The following is a 22168-nucleotide window of genomic DNA, read 5'->3' as shown; positions in this document are numbered from 1 at the left end:
TCACGTCTGTGAGCTTTGCAGAAGATTATTGAAAATTTATATATATAATTATTTATTAATTCATTTTGGCCTCCCCCACAACCCACAGTTCAGTGGAAGTTTGATTCATTATTATGTCATAGAAGATTTGAGTAAAAAAATCATTGAATTTGCTTCAGTAGTTTTGGAGAAGTCGAAAATGTATTTTTTTTTATAAAACACGACGCACGGCGACGGGGGAAAGCGTGCAACATGCAAGCGCCTGTGGCGCAACCCTGCATATGACGCAATAAAATGAAGAAAAAAAACAAACAAAAACACAAAAAAAAACAAGGATCCGCAAAGCTTGGCATTATCCCCCGCGCCCCGCAGTTGGTATGGAAACCAAAATACATGTATATATCAAGTACAAAATAAGAGTTTTTAATGTATGATTTTGATTGTGTGTCAGTTGAGTTTGGCATTGTAACAAAAAGAAACGGTAATTTTATTGGTATTTATCACCAAGTTTCCATGGTAACTGAAAATATACCAAACATTAGTCCACAATAGCAAAAGGCACATTACGTACACCAGTCTGATATATATACGAAGTCAACAGTTATGGAGTAAACAAAATTTTTACTATGTTTCCATGGTGACAGAAAAAAAACCGAAAATGGACGGATCCGTTGAAGCAGGGTTCTTGTCTGATTGATATATATATATATATTAAGTGTCAAGGAGCTGTGTTGATCGGTTTTGGAGTTATAACCCGGAAACAAAAGGAAACAGTAATTTGGTGTTTTTGACCAAGTTGCCATGGCGACAGAAAAAAATACAGAAAACTGATGATCTGTAGTAGCAAAAGACACAACTAGGGCACCTGTCTTAATACAGAAAGTTTCAAGGAGTTGCGTTGTTATAAACTTTTTGACAAAGTTTCCATGGTGATTGGTGACAGGAAAAATACTGAAAAAAGACTGTCTGTAACTTAGCAAAAAACACAACTAGGGCACTCGTCTATTATAAACAGAAAGTGTCGCGGAGTTGTGATCTAATTGCAAGGAGCTGCGTTGAAGGTTTTTGGGTTATAACCCGGAAAAGAATATCGGATGGACGCACGTGTTGTGATTTTTTTAACTACTAAGTACCTCGGCACCGAAAGAATACCGTACGTAGGGCCTAGGCTCTTTCATTTGCAAATATCCACATTGACAAACGTGTTCAAGAATGTGCCATAAAAAGTGCACGTCATTGTGTAATTTTAATGTATAGGGCGTGGTTGATATCTTTACTCATCGGCGCTTATTTTCATGCTTATCATATTAATTACGAAGTTCTTTTTTGAGTAATAAAAATGTAATTTCAAAACTATGATTATATTATAAATTTATAATTATGAAAGTGAAAAAAAAACCTTCTCTTTGTGTATCAAAATTCACGATAATAAGCGTATAGGTATGTTAGAGTCGTCTGTCACTGATATAAAATAAATCTATAATCGATTGTATATTGACTATATATATTGACAGAAGAGTCTAATACACAGTCTATGATGAAATAGTGGAATATGTATGGATACATACACAGATAAGTTCAGTGATTAAAGGTTATTTGAACAAGTTAGATTTAGTAGATGAACACTTTAAGGAAATGATTGATACAATCAATCTGTATTAACTACTTGATGACATGTGCATTTTCCATATAGATATGTGTATACTTTATGGTTTTTTTAATATTCCCATGATATTATGGACCAAGGATTTATCAGAAATCACTGTATGGACCTAGAGGCTTTTGGCCTTCGTCCATTTTTTTCCATTAAAATTCAATAAAAAAAGTTCTATCGTGATCTCACATTTGTCATAAAATATTTTGAATCACTCTTCGTTTATAAGTAAATCGTTCTTTTCAGCCATACTGCACATAACTGTAACCTATATATATATTATTCCGTAAGTGATACTTCTCCTTCATTTTAGGATATGGTGTGTGCCCTTCCGTGTTAGTGCTCAGTTATCCCCCTTGTATTTACAAAACATAAATTCGACCAATCAAAACCTGTTATTACTTTACTGTGAAACTGGGCTAGAAATAGGTTTGTGACTCAATGTCAGTCTCTGTTGAATATATTTCATAATATAAGCGTTATTCTGTCACAACTATTGTAATTGAAGCGAACATATTATAGTCAAGATGTCGATTTTCAAGTCTCTTTTCGGAGGGAAGAATAAAGAGACGATCACACCACAAGATGCCATTCAGAAACTAAGTGAAGTTCAGGAAATGTTGATGAAAAAGTCAGCATTCCTCGAAAAGAAAATTGACGGAGAGTTAGCAACAGCAAAGAAGAATGGAACGAAAAACAAGAGAGGTATCGAATTATTAGAAAAAAGTTCTATCTCTTAACCATCAGGGAACGGAAATACGGGATAAACTGATAGGCCTTTTGGTCATTTCGTCCCAGTAATTCTGACATGTTACTAGTACTAAAGTGTTTTGTAGATCTAGGCCTATCACCTGCTTTTCCGGGTTCATATCAGTCAAGTACAGGTACATCTACAGGCCTAAATCTGTTTATAAATGTTCTTAATGTTAATGTGTAGATGCAGTGTTCAAGCTTATTAAAATGTATAAATTCCTGTCCTAGTCCCTATAAAATCAAATTTACATGTAAAATGTATGCGTGTAAGACGTGAGAACATGTATATCTTATAATCTAATATAGATTATTGTGCTATTGACTGATTGCCAAACATTATGTACTCGCAAACGCAGGTATACCTATATATATCTATTCAACAGCCTTAATTGTACACAATACAAAATGTGAAGGTATATATATATATATAATATATATATATCCGACTATCCGGACAGTTTGGTTGACAGCTGGTGATCCGTCAATTGATGATAAATTTATGAGCCATGTTGATCAAATCATATGGTGCCTAGTTCATTAAAATGTATATAGTCTGCAGTGTCTATACCGAATACAGATAACTTGTAATCATTCGCTAGTCACTATGTTTTGGTGAAGGAAACTCCTAATAGTATAAGTATTAAAATTAAAATTCTCCAAATAAAATCATTGCATACTTTAAAGAAAATTCTTCACACATACTATTACATATTGATATCAAATAGCCTGTTGTTGCCGAAATGGATTGACTTTTTATGAAAACCATCACTGTTTACTGTTACTGTTACATGTATACGTACAGTAGATATATATTGAGTCTTGGTTTTCGGCATGTACACACAGCATCATTTACCACCCATGTAAATATTTTTGACAAATTTGAATGATGTTTTTCATTGGCACATCATTAATTAATTATCACTCAGTAAATTTGATGCCTGATCAATTTAGTTTTGTCAGATTGATTTAGCTGTCTTCAGTTCGAACTTTCTCTGTCTCTCTGGTACCATAAGCCTATATCCAAAAGAATTTTGAAAATCAGTCAAGTTGAAATGCCAAGATTTTCAACTGGTACCACTTAAACCAAATATGTCTTTCAAAAATAACCTTTTCATGGTCTGAATTCCATGCTGATTTGTAATATAACGATAAACAAATCAATAATCTAAGCTTGTAAATTTATCAGTATATGTGGAGACTTGGCCCCATCAGCTGTACATGTTGTAGTCAGTCACATTGCAATTGATGTACTATATACAAATTACAATAAGAAGAAAAAATCGGTATTTTCTGAAAGTTGCTCAAGGCGGTAATATCAGAAGAAAAGATTGAAGTTCCATCAAGAGATTTTATGATGACCTTGAAGTTTAGGTGACCATGACCTTGGTGTGATGGAGGCACTACGTTCCTTGTCGAAGATTGATGGCAACCATTATAAATGGTGTGTAACTGTAGGAGTGTGTATTTTTCTGTCAAAGAGCTTTCTGTTCATCTTTTGTTCTGTAATTTCTTCCTTTGATGTCAGTTCTTTAACTAGTGGCATTTTGATACTCAAGAAAAACAAGAATTGAACTGTTATGTATTAATCGGAAATTCTTTTCATGTACCGTATTTAGTCACTTTTGCATTACTAATCTTTTTGAAATGTACTATCTAAAACGAGGATGTACTAAATATTTCAAATACATGTACATCAATTTAATTTCTTGCACTAATTACAGGCAGGTGACTAGTTCTCACCAAGTTCCAATTCTGGCCATCGCATGTGTATTTGTATGATCCCACACAAATTTTCAGACATTTTTTTTGTGAAAATCAGCATAGAAATATTTCTTCTATAAGGAGATGACTTTATTGATGTAAAATTGTGTGAAAGTCATACAGATACACATGTGATGGCGAGAATTGGTACTCGGCCTGAACTGGTCGCCTGCCAGTATTCAAAGAAAAAAAAAGATGGATTTTTTATCAACACATGTACAAGAAAATCCTTCTCTAGATTCTTAAATCTACACTGTACTTAAATTTCCTTCTGATTCATTATATTGCTGTGTATTTAATTTTGGTGGTAACTGTACATGTTTATAGCGTGACTGATATGGATTATACTGTATTAAATGGCTGAAGGCTTGAATCCACATTTTTGTATTGTATTTTAGTATTTTTTGGAGCTGTCTACATAGGGTAAATTGCCTTTTGTCGGTGGTCTGTTGCAATTATTTGCTTCTACTGCATCTTTTGCAATTGACTGACCTAGAAAAAATGGCAAGCAGGTGGCCATCTTTGTTTTTGTTATAATTATATAAGTTTGTCATTCTAAAGAAAGCAGTGGTTGAATTGGTTGTCCACTATCTTTGAATTGAATAATACCATTTCTTTCTAAACTATTTTGTACTTTTATTCTTCATCACATCACATTTGCCACTGATGGCTTACTTACTTTTGGACTTAACTGGGATTGTTTGACTGATGAAATGTCAGTTTACTAGCGGAGAAACTGGCTGTGAATGTATGAGAGTGGTGCCCTTCTTGATGAGAAAAGGGAGAAGAAACAACCCTAGTCTTACAGAACAAATCACATGTCACAGGCACTCTCCATAGACATGTTTATGTCATATAATTGCAACAAACTAGCTAGGTGTTCCATAGGTTTGTAGATCTATAGATTTACTTGTATATTAATGCATGTCAATAGCCTGTTGTCTGAACATTTTGACTAAATTCTACAAAGAGAGACATAAGAACTAGACAGAAATTAATGACCTCAAAATTCTCAAATAATATAATACCCCTTCATATGCGTTACCTGTATGTCTTGTGATGTTGTCTATGAATGAGTATTTATATTGCAATCATACTTATCAGACTGGCAGTTATTTTGCATTATCTACTTTAATGAGGCTGGTTTGGCCCCTATAACAGGGAGACATTTAGATTTACTTTGCTTGATTTTGAGTACTCAAATTCTTCTAAAATGTTGCCATTGGGTGAATGAAAATATCATATGAAATAATGCCATGAGCCTGAATGGAATGTGAAACAATTCAGTAAATTTAATAAATTTCATACATTACTTATTTACAGTATGGAGTGTAAGATTTTATTGACCACATATGCTATTATTTATAGACATTTTTTTAGCCTGCCATCATCATGATCAGATGGTAGGCTATTAATGCTTTTCATCCGTGGTCTGTCTGTCCGTCCGTCTGTTAACAATCTTTGTTACCGCTATTTCTCAGAAAGTGCTGAAGGGATCTTTCTCCAATTTCACCTGTATTAGGTTACCCTAGGGCCGTAGTTGTAGGTATTGCATTTTGGGACAGATCGGTTTACAAGGAAGCCAATAGGCCACCATCTTGAATTTTGATGGTTGAAGTTCGAAAGACAAAGAAAAGATCCTTCTTTTTATTGTCAGACAGATCATTCTTTGGTGGGCATCAACATCCCTTTGGGATCACTTGTTATATGAGACAGACAAAATCTGCTGCATATATGAGATTTCTGTTAATCTAGACAATCTTGCAATGTCACATATTAATTATATAATTATATTGTCACAGTTACATACATTGTGATGTCACAATACGGCTTTTATATAAATTACCACACATATATGTCATATGAGTTTGTTATTCATAACGGACGTATGTCATAATACAACATATGGCGGTAAAGACCAGCTGTATATGTACGTAAAGCAAAATAGAACTCAGGATCCATGCTGAACAAATTTAAATCTACCATGGAAAAAAATGCTTTGAAGGAAAATAGTTAGCTAGTCATAAAAAGTTGTCTTCTTCAATTAGCAGTTTATATCTACACCCCAGTAATGTAATTGTCAGATGTACATGTCTGTCAAAGTCCTTATTTGGTACTCTTATTAAGTTCCCCCAATGCGGTAGGGAACTTGCTGAGTTTGCTCCATTTCTTCTTCTTCTTCTTCATCTTCTTCTTCTTTTCCGCTGCAACTTGTCTGACTATTTTCTCCAAAACTATCAGACGGACCGCCAGGAAATTTTGTGAGGTCATTTATAATTGCTGGTGGTCTGCAGATGTGTCGACCCATTTCATTTTTTCCGACCATCATCCAACATGGCCGCCATTGCCTTTCACTGTTCAAAGTTGAACTGCTTATAGATATGTAACTATTGGTCCGATTTGCCTGGAATTGGTTTCAATATGTAGTGTAAATCAGATTCTAAATTTTTAAAGTGAAAAATACCATTATTATGAGTAAAACAAAAAATTGTGACTGTTTCCAATTTTCTAAGAGGTCACTCTTGTCAAATTAGGCTTTGTGGAGATTGGGGGAACTTTATGTGACAGCACCCGTCACAATTAGATCTTGTTACAAGTTACATTTGAGTCATTATATTGCAGAATGAAATTATTTAGTTGAATTGTGCAAAATTTATCCATGGTATTGAAAAAAAAAATAAAAAAAAAAATTGAAGATCATAGCATTATAGCAATACCTATATCTTAGTGTTGTGCTTGCAGTACTATACCAGTACTTAGAAAGTTTAATAGAAATCTTTTAGACAATTAGATTATTTGTATTAAAAAAAAAGATCATTATGACCTTGTTTTTGACAAAAAGTTATTTGGTTTTAATATCAGGATATGTAATTTTAGCTTTGACTTGCAGGTGATTCATTATCAGACTTAGTATATGTTTTAGTATGCACAGCATAGCCTGCACTGGGTTGACTATGCATAATCTCCTTATAATAGGCCGTATACATGTAGTCATGTACAAGGAAGCTGATATGGTTACCAGTAGTAGAGTTTATAAATGATAAGAGTTGATAAAATGGCTTCAAATTCAGATGAATTAGTTGGCACCATATGTATAGTTTTATGTAAAATTGCAACAAACTCTTGATATAAATCAGTGATCAGTGTTGTCAATACATATATCTGAATAGAATATCAAATAATGTTACCATCAAATGCAGAAGGCTACCTTTGAAAGTGCTTTAAGACACAGATTCAAGATTTATTTTCTGCAAAACTTTTAAATTACATTGTACCAGCACAAAAATACTGTATGAATAAGAATAGAATATTGCTTTTTATCAAGTTGGTGGTAACATGTGATATACAGTATTACTGTAACTTGACAAACCAGGTGTCACAGTTATCAGCATATTTGGCCAGTGTAGCCAAGTTTCTGGATTATACAGGTTTTAATTACTATGAATTAGGACGAAAAATGCCATAAAATAACACCAGAATACACTGGGATCTAGATTAGATAAGGACTGGTTTTGACAATTTTAAAAAGATACAATGTATATGTTGTACAACAGAATACCCGGTACCTACAAAATACATAGATAGTGGATACATCGAAGGTCCAGTAACTGACAGAGCTTTTAATTATTTCTACAGCAGTATTGCAATTTCCATATCAGCTGGTTAGCATCTTTTTGTATCATCTATGAAACCCAGTGATAGGACTGAAAGCTTCATGATAAATGGACCTATTTTTATATATCAACCAATAGCTAGCAGTCATGAATAGAGTCAGCTCTGAATATGGTAGTATGATATATATTAATTACCAATATTAGGAAACACAGTATTTATATGCAAACATGTACAAAACAAATATATTATTTAGATTTTCCTTGTATATAACCAGATATATTTCCTATTCACTACCAGGAATATTTTAAACTTCTTTTTGTGTGTTGATTTGCAAATAGTTTCCCGCTGTGACACACATCAAGGCCTTTCTAATTATTATTATCAGTGAATAAATTTGTTTTAATTTTCATTATTCTAGGTCAACCTTAAGCTTTCTTTCAAGTTCCTGAACACATATATTATTGTTCTGAATTGATAAGTGATAAATTCTTACCTAAGTATGTTTTCATAACTTTGTAAGTCCTAGCTAGATGAACAGATGAACTGAAACCTTAAGACAGTGAGGAATATCCAATTCTAATACTTAAGTTTAATATGACATGAAGTCTAGCTTAAAAATAGAGGAACCAATAGATATTTCATCAGAAATTTTAAACCAATGTAAATTGACCTAAAAGATTTGTTCATGACTGCGTTATTTTTCAGTTGCCCTTCAAGCTCTCAAGAGGAAGAAGCGATACGAGAAGCAGCTAACGAACATTGATGGAACACTGTCTACTATAGAGTTCCAAAGAGAGGCTCTAGAAAATGCCAGTACTAATACAGAGGTGCTAAAGGTCATGGGGGTCGCAGCCAAGGCGATGAAAGCAGCACATAAAGACATGTAGGTATCACAAATAGGGCTATTTATAGATACAAGTTATTTCTCTAGATTTTAAAGACATCTGTAGTGTATCATTGTACATATGTATTGTTTTATTTGTCGCTATCAGTTTTGGAAAAAGGATAGTGTCATAAACATATTGATTCAAACTGAACGTACCAGTGGTAATGACCTGAATTGTGGATCATCATATCTAATGATAAAAAAAATGTTTTAGAACATTGCTTCTTAAAATAGAATCAAACATCAGAAAGATTAAAGAAGAAAAAATGCTCAGTGATTTTGAAGTACATGAAGCAGAGACATATTGCTATACATTTTGAACAGGAAATACATTGTTGAAGATCATATATTGAATTCCGGACTATGAATTATGTTTATATCCAGGGATGTTGATAAGGTGCATGATGTAATGGACGAGATTGCTGACCAACAGGAGGTTGCCAATGAGATCTCTGAGGCTATATCCAATCCTGTAGGTTTTGGAGAGGACGTGGATGAGGTAAGAAGACATACATGTACATAACAATGAAGTACAAATACACATATAAATGAGATTTAGTTATGATTTGATTGATAGATTTGTGAGCATGGACAACCCAGATATTCATGGTCTCGTGATGCTAGAACAATAGAAATTGTTTCAAACAGCTTTGAAACACTTTGCTTAATCCACCAATTTTCTCCAGAGAACAAAGTGAAATGATCCTTTGCAAAATGACCAGTACATACACTATATCTATCTGCAAATAGCTCTCTGAGCAAAGCAGATCAAATATATAAGATATGATTTCCCAACAAAAATCCTTCAAAAAAATGACAACTTGCATGATAATGATGAGTTTTGTAATTAAAATTAAACTGAAAATACTGATACTGTTAAATTTACAGCTAAAATATATGTGCTTGTACTTGTAGTATAAATTTTGTTATATGTACTGTTCTAATGTTAACATTACTGTTATAATATGTGTGCTTGTATAAATTGTCTGATGTATTCTGAACTCTGTATTGATTATTGTTCACCCACAGGATGACCTGTTAGCTGAACTTGAAGACCTGGAACAGGAAGAGTTAGACGAACAGCTAATCAATATTGGTCCTATCAGTGAAGGGCTGGATGACCTACCATCTGTTCCCACAGCAGAACCTAAATCCACCAGTAAGTTTCTGTCTTTTGTAATACAGAGTTACCCGCTCTTATGAGCAAACACAATGTGCAAAAACCTTAATCCAAATACATTTGATATTATACTAGAATGAAAGAATGTTTAACATTGTACCACAAGAATAAAATGATTTTCATATTCTTTTTTTTTTCAATATCATCAAATAAGATAATTGAATTATCTTTGAATAAAGCAAGCACGAATTAATATCATGGAAGTCCTTTTGTAAACTTGATTTTTGTATGGAAATGGAAAAATAATATCAGTCCAAGGTTGGGCATGAAACTAGATCTTGAAGTCATCTAAACATACAAAAAATCAACCATAATTATCAATGTCTTATATATTGTGTTGCAGAAAAAGTTGCTGTTGCTGCGGATGACGATGATGACATGAAGGAGCTGGCAGCTTGGGCGAGTTAAAACCCCAAACATGTGCTGATATACACAAAGACATTTGCCTTATGTTGAATTCTTACTGAAGGGCAGATCTACATAGACAAGGCAGATGATAGCCTTACTGAGTGGTGAGATAATGACCTGCCATGTGTCACAGAGGATTCAAAGAGAGTGTGATAGCTAAACTTCTAGGTTCATGATTTCTTCTGTCACAGACATATCCAGATATAGCTACAATTATTTGACGTTTTTTTGTTGCTATTAATAATACAAAATTATGATAAGACCAGTTGCTTACATATTTTGCTTGGAAAAGTGTTAGTCCTACGCCGATTCTTGTGTGAATTACAACATTTGACTGATGAAAAGGCTTTGCATGGAAGAAATCCCATGAACAGTGCAATTACACTTGTGTTTGTTGATTTCCCTAGATTATACTAAATATAATTCAGATGAATTTGGAATTGTAAATTATGATGTTTTATAGATTTAAATTTACCTCTCAGTCAGTCAATCAATATTTCATATTTATTTCATTGCAACTTTAACAAAGCAGAACCTACAAAAACATCAGAATTATCTTTAAAATGTTGGAATTATGTAAAAAGAAAAATAGCTCACGATGTATGGCATTGGGAATGAATGAACCTGAGTGTATGTTTTAGAGACCAGTCTCAAACTACAGTGGATATTTCACTGTACTTTTTCTGCTATATTTAAAACATGTTTTGTTTATCTTGTGCACATATCTTAAATCTTCCTTTCATGTTTTGAATAACCAATTTGAATGTATGAATGCAAGGGAATTTCGAATGGAGATGAATGTAAATGTTTATGTTGTGATAATAACATATATACGGTTTTAAAGAAAATGCAATTTTTGTGTTATTTTCGTTTGGGTATTCATATTAAAAATATAAATATATTGGACCTCAATTCTTTACATTACTGGTAGTATCAGCATATCATAATATTTTCCGTTTTAACTCATAAAATTTACCTTCATCTATATGTAGATTATCTATTTTAAATGAAATATTAAAACAGTAGGAAATTCCCATACTTACCTGTATTTGGTATCGTGAGACTATACTTTTGCATTCTGTATTGGTATCGAACTCCAGAAGGATTAAAATTGTGTAACTTTGAGTACTGTGTACTTAGCTAGACCATGAAATGTTGCTGTGTACAGTAGACTAAGCAATAATCTGTATGCTAATAGTCCAAAAAAACAAATGATCTGGAATACAACGCTAGGGAACAGATTTGATTTTAAGTTTTAGGACTTTAACAAGCAACTTGTAAACTCTGGCTGGGACACAAGTGTCCGAAGTGCCTGGACTTTTTTGGTAGTTAGGAAGTTTGAAATCAGATGATAATTTCAATACTGATGTCAAAAGTATTTATTTTCTATCATATCAAGTATTTTGAAAAGTTCAATCTAGATAAAAGCTTACATATGTTTTATGTACTTACATGCTATGGGCAGACCTTCCGGTAGAATTTGAAAATATTTATCAAATGGTTCATCCAAAAGATAAGGGTGTCAGAATAGAGTATAGTAGGTAATTTTCACCAAGATGGTATTTCACCGTTGAGATTAGACTAAGCTTACATTGTAAACTGCTGTATCCATGGAAATAATTGCTGAGCAGCATAAAAACTAAACACTAATTCTTAATCCACCATATATGCTTTACATATATGAGGAAACAGACATTTACTACATGTACATTCACAAAGTCAAGCAAAATAACTAGTACAATTGTATGTGTATTTATTTCAATGCTGTACACATTGAAAAATTTCCTTTCACGTTGTTTTTCATTTAGTATTGAACCTGTTATTTAATGTAAATACTCTTCTTAAATTTCTTAGGGAAAAAAACCCAGTTCTATTTATAATGATTTCTTATCCATTTATAGATAGAAATTAATTCATAAGTTATTAAAAGTGTACCATAGGTTGGCCCCATAAAATACAGATATTTTTCTGAGGAAGTTATGTTATTGACAAAGTTGACTGTCTGAAAGATGTTGGGGATATCATTATACATGTTTGTGTCTCTTTCGCCTGTGTTTGTGTAAATTTACTAAATACATTGTAGATATATATATTTATGTCCTTTTGTGTTGAAAAAAATAGACATCTTTTTAGAACTATTAGAAGGTAGGCAATGGATGATGGGGAAAGCAACTCTTCAAGCGGCTGTGTTGCCATCTACAATGTATCTAGAAGTACAGGACTTGCTGCAGAAATTAGCCATGATCTATGCTATTGTATTACAAGTGTACCATGCTGATATTACATCTGTTTGTGAAGTTCCAAAATTGTTGTTTGCGAAAGGTTGGCTTGTTAGTTAGCTTTCTTAAATGCATTTGATGTTAAAATGTGATTGTCTAACAAAATTAAAACTCCCCTGAATGTAAAGCTGTACCGATCACTGTAACATAGCATTGTTATACTATAATCTAATCGTCAAAATGATATGTTGATAGTAAAAGTTTTTAATTATCAATCTGTTTGTTTTTTATTGTCTTTTAGAACATATTAGATAAGATGACCTATATATATTGCACCTTTTGTTTGTCTTCATCTATCTGTACATGTATTACATTATCTACATCTTTTCGGAAATCTTAAAGATGCTACACTGCTGACGAATGGTATTTTTTCTCTATCAAAAAGCAGGAACAGACGAATAAGTATTTTCTTCAGTTGCAAAAGTTAACTTACTTTACACCATTACCAGCATTGAAAAGTTTCAAGATAAAAACATTAAAAATGATTAATTACGTCATGAAAAAACTCATGGCACTATGCCCTATATGGAATATGAAGTACTGATTGCTTATGCACCAAAAGCAAAATGAATTATTTTATATGTATTTTTGTGTTAATTAGATACATATGCATATAAAACATCACTATGATCAGTCATTGTTTAAATGGTATAGTTTATGCTCTGTTAGCGGAGGAGCATCTTTAAGATGGTTATTAATGAAACTGACCATTACTAAGTAAAAGGTTTAATCCAAAATGTTTGAACTGAGGTATAGAACAGAAAGTGAAAGGTTGACAGTAAATTAATAAAAAATGTTCTAATGACTTTGATTATTCAACCAAAACTGAATTTCATAACTCGGGATATCACACTATCGATCAAAATTTACTACCAGGTATATAGGTTATAGGAAAATAGCTTAGTCTTTTAAAGATTTTTCTACACCAGATGGCGGGTTTGAGAGAATGCCTACAAATGCTATTTCAACATAGGGTGCAATCTAAGACTTTCGTTATTCTATAAATGATGTGGAGATTCACTTATGTTCTATCCTCTCAAAAAGAAAATAGGTTGCCATGCAGTTGAACCTTAGCTGCATGGCCTATATTTGGAATCGAATGGTTTTAAATTATGTCTGACTTATTACCACAAGTCCTCCACCTCTAGGTTATGGGTTCAAATTCCATGTGGGTCAGATGCCAGGTACTGACCACTGGTCTGTGGTTTTTTTTCCAGTTACTCCAGCTTTCCTCTACATATAAACCTGGCATGTCCTTAAATGAGTTAATAGGATGTAAAACTAATCAATTTCAAACCAAACCATTAAAATATACAGCTAAATATTTATATATGTATATTATGTACAAAGAATTCAGAAAAGTGCATTGTGCTCCAATACAAAACCTGAGAAACTTAACTGATCATTCAATTAAATGTATAATAGATAGAGCAATGTAGCTTTTTTGTGATTGAGCAATTTTAAATCTAGTAATACATGCCAGAAGTTGTACTTCTTAAACTACATGTATATACATCTATATTCTGACAACTAATTTGCATAAAACTATTTCATTGCAAGCCAAAATGTGAAAAGTAATTCTACTTGAAAATGAAACAGTGAAGTATGGTATATGCCATACATTACAATATATACATTGTATTACCATAGCTGAACCTTGTGTGCTCAAAATATGTAAGACCTTGTTTTATTCAAAATATCATCGGTCCCAATCTCACTTCGTTACTAAACATCAAAGCTCAGTAAACTGGAATGCTTAATTGACTGCCTATGATTAAACTGTTTCAATTTCATTATAGTTCAACAAAAACATTTTCTTATAATTGGTCAAATTTAGAGAAATGTTTAAAAGAATTTGCCCGTATTCAACTAAGTATAAAAGGAAAAATAGACTGTTATTCACTAATATGATATTTATCAGTTGATGTAAATACACTGTACGAAAAGGTCGACTAATGACAGTTGCAATTTGTTTTTATGCCATACATGGAGAGAATGCAAGATTAATGAAGTTCTTAATGATTACAATTTCAATCAAGGTACATTGTATATGAAATGTTCTCACCATCAAACAGATATCTATTGTTTAATTGTTTGGAAAATAAATCCTCTCAACAGTGAATTAACTGCTTTAGCATGATATTGGAACAAAAAATTGTGTCAAACAATTCTCTTTTTGATTTCCAGTTGCCCTTCAGGCTCTGAAGAGGAAGAAGCGATATGAGAAGCAGCTAACGAACATTGATGGAACCCTGTCTACAATAGAGTTCCAGAGAGAGGCTCTAGAAAATGCTAATACAAACACAGAAGTTCTAAAGGTCATGGGGGTCGCAGCCAAGGCGATGAAGGGAGCCCACAAAGACCTGTATGTCATTTGTTTTTTGATATCTGGCATAAAGCAAAGACAAAATATCTAGTAATGAAATTATTCTGAAAAGACCCTTTTAAGAAATCTGCTTGTTACATAATACAAAAATGTTTCTGAATAACACTACAGCAAGATGTGGGTCAGTGAACAAAAATGAAATATCAATGTATTTACCAAGGTCATAAGGTCTTCAGGTCAAATCTATTGGATGAAATTCTAAATCTTACGTCACCTTTTCTTTGATAAATGGCTTATTTTTGTATGGCAATTAATTTGAAGAAATAATGAGTAAACAAATTCTTGTAAACGCCATTACCAATTTCATAATGTTACAGAGATGTAGATCAAGTCCACAACATGATGGATGAAGTAGCAGACCAACAAGAAGTAGCCAATGAAATTTCGGAGGCTATATCCAATCCTGTAGGGTTTGGAGAGGATGTGGACGAGGTATGTAGGTATATCTGAGGCTATATCTGACCCTGTAGGCTGAGCAGTGGATGTGGACGAAGTATGTAGGTATATCAGAGGCTATATCTGACCCTGTAGACTGAGTAGTGGATGTGGACGAGGTATTGAAGGCCCTTGGTTCTGTCTCCTTGCCGAGACACACCGAAGTTCTTATAAATGGTATTTGCTCTGCTCCTGCTTAGCTTTCACCATACTGGGAGTAGGACGACTGGTTCAACTGTTGTCAGTATAATGTGACAGGGTGAAATGTAGGTATACCTGAGGCTATATCTGACCCTGTAGGCTGAGCAGTGGATGTGGACGAGGTATGTAGGTATATCAGAGGCTGTATCTGATCCTGTAGGCTGAGGAGAGGATGTGGACAAGGTATGTAGGTATACCTGAGGCTGTATCTGACCCTGTAGGCTGAGCAGTGGATGTGGACGAGGTATGTAGGTATATCTGAGGCTATATCTGACCCTGTAGGGTGAGCAGTGGATGTGGACGAGGTATGTAGGTATATCTGAGGCTATATCTGACCCTGTAGGCTGAGGAGAGGATGTGGACGAGGTATGTAGGTATATCTGAGGCTATATCTGACCCTGTAGGCTGAGGAGAGGATGTGGACAAGATATGTAGGTATACCTGAGGCTATATCTGATCATGTAGGCTGAGGAGAGGATGTGGACGAGTATGTAGGTATATCTGACCCTATATCCTGTAGGCTGAGGAGAGGATGTGGACGAGTATGTAGGTATATCTGAGGCTATATCTGACCCTGTAGGCTGAGGAGAGGATGTGGACGAGGTATGTAGTTATATCTGAGGCTATATCTGACCCTGTAGGCTGAGGAGAGGATGTGGACGAGTATGTAGGTATACCTGAGGCTATATCTGACCCTGTAGGCTGAGAAGAGGATATGGACAAGGTAGTAGGTATACCTGAGGCTATGACCTGTAGGTGAGCAGTATGTAGGTATGTGGAAAGGTATGTAGGTATATGAGGCTGTAATATCCGACCCTGTAGGCTGAGGAGAGGATGTGGACGGTAGTAGTATACTGAGCTCTATCTGACCCTGTAGGCTGATGTGTAGAGTATATCGACAACAAGGTATGTAGGTATACCTGAGGCTGTATCTGACCCTGTAGGCTGAGCAGTGGATGTGGACGAGGTATGTAGGTATATCTGAGGCTATATCTGACCCTGTAGGCTGAGGAGTGGATGTGGACGAGGTATGTAGGTATATCTGAGGCTATATCTGACCCTGTAGGCTGAGGAGAGGATGTGGACGAAGTATGTATGTATATCTGAGGCTCTATCTGACCCTGTAGGCTGAGGAGAGGATGTGGACAAGATATGTAGGTATACCTGAGGCTATATCTGATCATGTAGGCTGAGGAGAGGATGTGGACGAGGTATGTAGGTATATCTGAGGCTATATCTGACCCTGTAGGCTGAGGAGAGGATGTGGACAAGTATGTAGGTATACCTGAGGCTATATCTGACCCTGTAGGCTGAGAAGAGGATATGGACAAGGTATGTAGGTATACCTGAGGCTATATCTGACCCTGTAGGCTGAGCAGTGGATGTGGACGAGGTATGTAGGTATATCTGAGGCTATATCCGACCCTGTAGGCTGAGGAGAGGATGTGGACGAGTATGTAGGTATACCTGAGGCTCTATCTGACCCTGTAGGCTGAGGAGAGGATGTGGACGAGTATGTAGGTATACCTGAGGCTATATCTGACCCTGTAGGCTGAGCAGTGGATGTGGACGAAGTATGTAGGTATATCAGAGGCTATATCTGACCCTGTAGACTGAGTAGTGGATGTGGACGAGGTATTGAAGGCCCTTGGTTCTGTCTCCTTGCCGAGACACACCGAAGTTCTTATAAATGGTATTTGCTCTGCTCCTGCTTAGCTTTCACCATACTGGGAGTAGGACGACTGGTTCAACTGTTGTCAGTATAATGTGACAGGGTGAAATGTTTTGCTTGGTGTCTTTGGTGGCATGCTTCAGTGATAAAGCACTATAAAAAGGGCAAGCGTTCCACTATACAAGAAGACACAACATGATTATACCGCAGTCTCCCAAAACATGCACCACGCAATTCATACACGCTACACACTGCATACATGGGGGGCCATCCTTACACGACCCTGGCTGTTAATAGGACGTTAATTGAATCAAACAAACAAACAAATTGTTAAATCTGTAAATCTGTAGTGATTGGAGAGCAGTGATTTCTCTGATATTTGACCATGTTCTATAGAAGATATCTTTGTTCCCAGGATGACCTACTGGCAGAGCTGGAAGAACTAGAACAGGAAGATCTGGATGAACAGCTACTAAACGTTGGTCCAATAATGGATGACCTGCCGTCTGTTCCAACTCAGGAGCCAAAGGAAAAAAGTAAGATTATCTTGTTTGACATCATCTGTTCAGGATTGTGTTCTTAAATATTCTATTTCATTTTCTACCTCACCTGGCCTTAAGGGATTGTGAGCTTATGCCATAGCTCTTAGGGCAAGAGTCTGGGAGAGGTAAAAGCATTTTGCAGAGTAATAAAAAATATGTAACCAGTCAGTAGATAAATGCTTTTTTTATACAAATGATAGTTCATAAATTTCTTTTTACATTTCAGTTAATTCTAGTTTTCATTTATTTATAAAAATATTTTGTATAATGGTATTGAGTTATTTCTTATCATAATTATGTAATACAGTCTTTTATAACAATATGATGTCGATGTTTTGCAGGGAAAACTGCTGTTCAGCAAGAGGATGATGATGACATGAAAGAACTAGCTGCATGGGCAAGCTAGGACCAACATTATACATCTATATGTATACTGTTAACATAGACAAACAAATATCAAAAAAGTCTTTTGTATTTATGGGTGAGCAAGAATCTGTAAGCAAGCTAGTACATGTACTAATTTATTACACATTATATGTGTAAGTATACTGTGTTTATGCAAGATATTGTTAACATTATACCCAAAGTTCTACTCTGTAAGGGCAACATAGAACACTTTTCTTAGGCCTAAAAACATAGGATGTTCTTATTGAAAACTAATATTGATATATATACATGTATATATATATTCTAAAACACAAAGTTACAATTGTTATTAAATACTATCAAATGTTGCCCTTTACTTGTCAACCTTGTCAGTTGATTACAAGTATTTAGCACCTCCTGTATTGTTACTCCCTCTCTCTCATTTGTGTTAGTACAATGATCTATTTTTATTCCCAGCATTCACTGAAACAGGGGATACATTGTTTCCTAGCATCATGATACTTGCATGATTATACAGAAAATTTAAAATAAACAAATTGTCTTTGAAATACATATATATTATGTTTATACTTAAAGTGTAGTTCAAAGATTAAAATATTCTTGACTGTCACAAAATCTTTATAGCCACTGGTCAAATATGCACAAATAAGCACATTTTTAGGTCACCTGGGACAAAGGCACACATTGAAAGGCAAAATGGATAATACACTTTAGTCTTCAAAAGACTGTTTTAATTGTTTACTATTTTTTCTTCTCCTATGACAGACACCCAGTATGTACACATCCGAGTCATGACTGACATCAAAAGGCTGTTGATTAATATTTGCACAACTCTGTATCTGGGTATCGTTTCATAAAGCACGTTACCTGTAGTTGTAAGTTATTTTGACCGTTTCACAAAGCATATGCAAGTTACGGGTGCCCGTAAGTCATTTACGTGCGCGTAAATAACGTCAAAAACGGTATATAACTTACACCAAAAAACACCACCTGTAAACCCCACGTGAAATGTATACAAATATGGCATCCGTGTTTTTGTTACAGCAAGAAGCTGAGAATCGATGGAGAATAAGAAGAGAAAGTGTGTTTCAGGACAGCCCAAACATATTAAATATGTTTGACAATGTTTCTCTAATTGAGAGGTATAGGCGGCCTAGACATTTGATTAATGAGATATTGATAACTATCTCACCTGCTATCACATGCCCAAGTCAGCGTTCTCATGCAGTGCCCCTCACAACACAGGTCCTTGTTTGCCTCAGGTATTAAGCAAAGGGAGGGTTTCTCTCCGAAGTTGGAGACTTGCACAGCAAAAACAGATCATCTGTAAGTTGTTGCATCTCATCTCTCACCTATGCATTGTATGACGCATATCGTCATGTTATAAAATGTCCTTCCTCCACAGCTGAAGTTCGTGCACTGAAAGAAGGTTTTCACAGAATCGCCGGAATGCCGAATGTTGTGGATCCAATTGATGGAACTCTAATTTCTATCCAATCGCCCACTGTTGATAAAGGCTACCATCACTGATGCAACTCATGTTTACCCGCCAGCGTTCTTTAATTGATTGAGAGTGATGTCCCATAAGTCGATTATAATAAAAAAAGAAAATCCCAAAAAAGTTTAAAGTTACGTACGGTTTCGTGGAATGCCTTTAACATTATGTACATGTAAAAATATGTGCACGTAAATCCTACATGTACCCATAAAGTTACATGTGCTTTGTGAAACGGTACCCAGAATATTTAGGTGAATGTGAAGGCCCCTTGGCCTCTTGTTATACATGTAAAAGTTTTGTTTTTAAGATCTTTATCTTTCTAAGCAAATATTCCTTTTGGATTAAAGATAGGTGTCATAGACACCATCAACATTATTTTTTACTTCACCAAGAGGTAAGAGTATCTTCTCACCAGAGCTTTATTAGTTAAAAACTAAAACCGACAGAGCTATGTATTAGAGCCATTTGTTAATAGTTCCATGCAATTAATAATATTAATTACTTAACCATTAGTGTTGGTTAGTGATGTGGTTTAGTTTTGTAGACTACATTTATTGTATTAATTTTTTCATATATATATATTTATTGTTATTTTATACTTGTTATTCATTATTGGTTTTTTTTTTATATAAAGAAAAAAGAAATCTTAATGACATAGTTATAGATATTATCTCCCCTTAGTTTTTCGCAGTAGAATCTTGATATTAGATTTATTGCTTGGAATTGCAGTTGTGTATGGAGATTTGCATTTTCTCATTTATCTCTTAACTGTAAATATTTGTTTATGGATATCTGTTTGTTGTTATATTTAGACTCGATTTACTTCTATGACAGCTTGAATTGCCATGTAGTTTTTTTCAATAGATTAAAGTCCCATTATGTTTTTGTGAATGCTTTACAAACTAAACATCGATGATCCTTATGAATTTATCTTTACTTAATTTTGTTCAAATATGTAAAGTTTCGACAAAAATGCATATTAAAAATATATATAAATAGAACACGTAAATGTGTTTGTCTGAAAATGTGCCTGTAAGTACCCTGATGATCACCAGGTAAATCGTAGCGACACCACGAGGAAATTTAGAACATTTTTAGATTTATTCAATGTTTTACAATGTTCATTCTTATTAAACTGGTTCTTCTTTCCAAAATAGAAATAAAATACTTCAGTAGAACTGTATACTCCATTCTTGATGACTTTAAACACGCACTTATATGCCAAAACTACAAAAGAGCGAAGTATTACTAAGTAGTAAATACCCCTCAGTTGCCTCTTTCTCGAGAGCATGTACCAGCTTCGCTCATACCTGTGTAGAGTGCATTGTATGGTCTTGTGCAAAACTGTTTGTTCGCTTCATACTTTCTTATTGGCAAGTAATTGACTTTCCATGGTTAATTCCCTAACTATTTTCATATGACCAATCTCTGATTATAGTTTTTAAAGGATTAGAAGATTTTAAGTAGGATTTTAATTAATGTTTAAAGATGCTCCACCGCCGACAGAGCATCATTTGAAATTTTTTGGTGTTTAATCATGTATATATATGTCTAATTAACACACACAAAAAAATATAGATTATTTATTTTGCCTTTGGTGCATGAGCAATCAGTACTTCATTCCATATGAATTCCATAGAATATAGTGCCACTGAATTTTTTCGGGATGCAATTAATTATTTTTTATATTTTTAACTTGAAGTAAAATTAGAAGCTCAAACTTTTCAATGGTGGTAATGGTGTGAATTAAGTATCTTTTGTAACTGAAGCGGTTCTCATATGTGATGTTTACCTACGTGTGGACTGTGGCACCAACAGAGTGTAACAACGGAATTCCCCATCATTGCTACAATCCTGATTAACTACGACATTTCTAATTAAGAAATATAGCCATAAGGATATGAACTCTATCATTTGAAGAAATTTGGTAATTTTTTTCGATTAAATATATTTCGAAAACATAATGGGACTTTAATCATTCTTTTTCTGTAATCAATATAGTGGCTTACTGCTTAAAGTGTAGATAAACCATATCCCCAATTTCATTTTTTTTTTAAATTTCATTTCGTTTTATTTTATAACTTATACGTATTTACACATTATATGACTGTGATCAATGTGAAAAATACTGTATATATTTAAACACTGTATCTGTAATACTGGAGAAATTTGCCTGGAATTCTTCTACTTTAGGATAAATGTAATATTAATGTAGGGTAATTGATTGCTTTCAATTAATAAGGCTAAGAAGAAACAGTTTGAGTGATAAAAAGTTCTGTTTTATATATCTAAATATTTTGAATGTTGAATAAGGTATTTTTCAAATGCTAAATACCTATGACTGTGACATACGTTAAAATTTCTGTCCATCAACATTTCCTTTAAATCACTTCTTGTCATAGAGTTCTGCATGGATTGTGACCAAATATGGCCACAAACATCCATGGGGAAAGGGGAACAGAACTTGTATAAATTTTGGCTCTGACCCCCCGGGGGAAGGAGGGGTGGGGCCCAATAGGAGAATTAGACGTA

At 34.2% G+C, this 22168-nt stretch overlaps 1 protein-coding gene across 2 annotated transcripts; it reads left to right on the top strand.

The window, feature by feature from the left end:
• The first annotated feature begins 2022 nt into the window (after nucleotides 1-2022).
• LOC138315493 (charged multivesicular body protein 4c-like) lies at nucleotides 2023-21600 on the top strand. Of its 2 annotated transcripts, none has more exons than XM_069256554.1 (5): nucleotides 2023-2338; nucleotides 14703-14880; nucleotides 15219-15333; nucleotides 17625-17745; nucleotides 18093-21600. In XM_069256554.1, the coding sequence occupies exons 1-5, from the start codon at nucleotides 2161-2163 to the stop codon at nucleotides 18155-18157; spliced, it is 657 nt and encodes a 218-aa protein (XP_069112655.1). In that variant the 5' UTR covers nucleotides 2023-2160; the 3' UTR covers nucleotides 18158-21600. The 2 variants fall into 2 exon arrangements, with proteins under 2 accessions (XP_069112655.1, XP_069112654.1); XM_069256553.1 differs by lacking the exons at nucleotides 14703-14880; nucleotides 15219-15333; nucleotides 17625-17745; nucleotides 18093-21600 and adding exons at nucleotides 8468-8645; nucleotides 9033-9147; nucleotides 9678-9807; nucleotides 10172-12730 and having other exon boundaries at nucleotides 2031-2338.
• Nucleotides 21601-22168: the final 568 nt, after the last annotated feature.

The sequence above is a fragment of the Argopecten irradians genome, chromosome 2 (genome assembly GCF_041381155.1).
Source record: "Argopecten irradians isolate NY chromosome 2, Ai_NY, whole genome shotgun sequence".
In the NCBI taxonomy this organism is placed as follows: Eukaryota; Metazoa; Mollusca; class Bivalvia; order Pectinida; family Pectinidae; genus Argopecten; species Argopecten irradians.
Note: the sequence above shows the minus strand (reverse complement) of the source record. Positions and strands in the feature narration are given on the sequence as shown.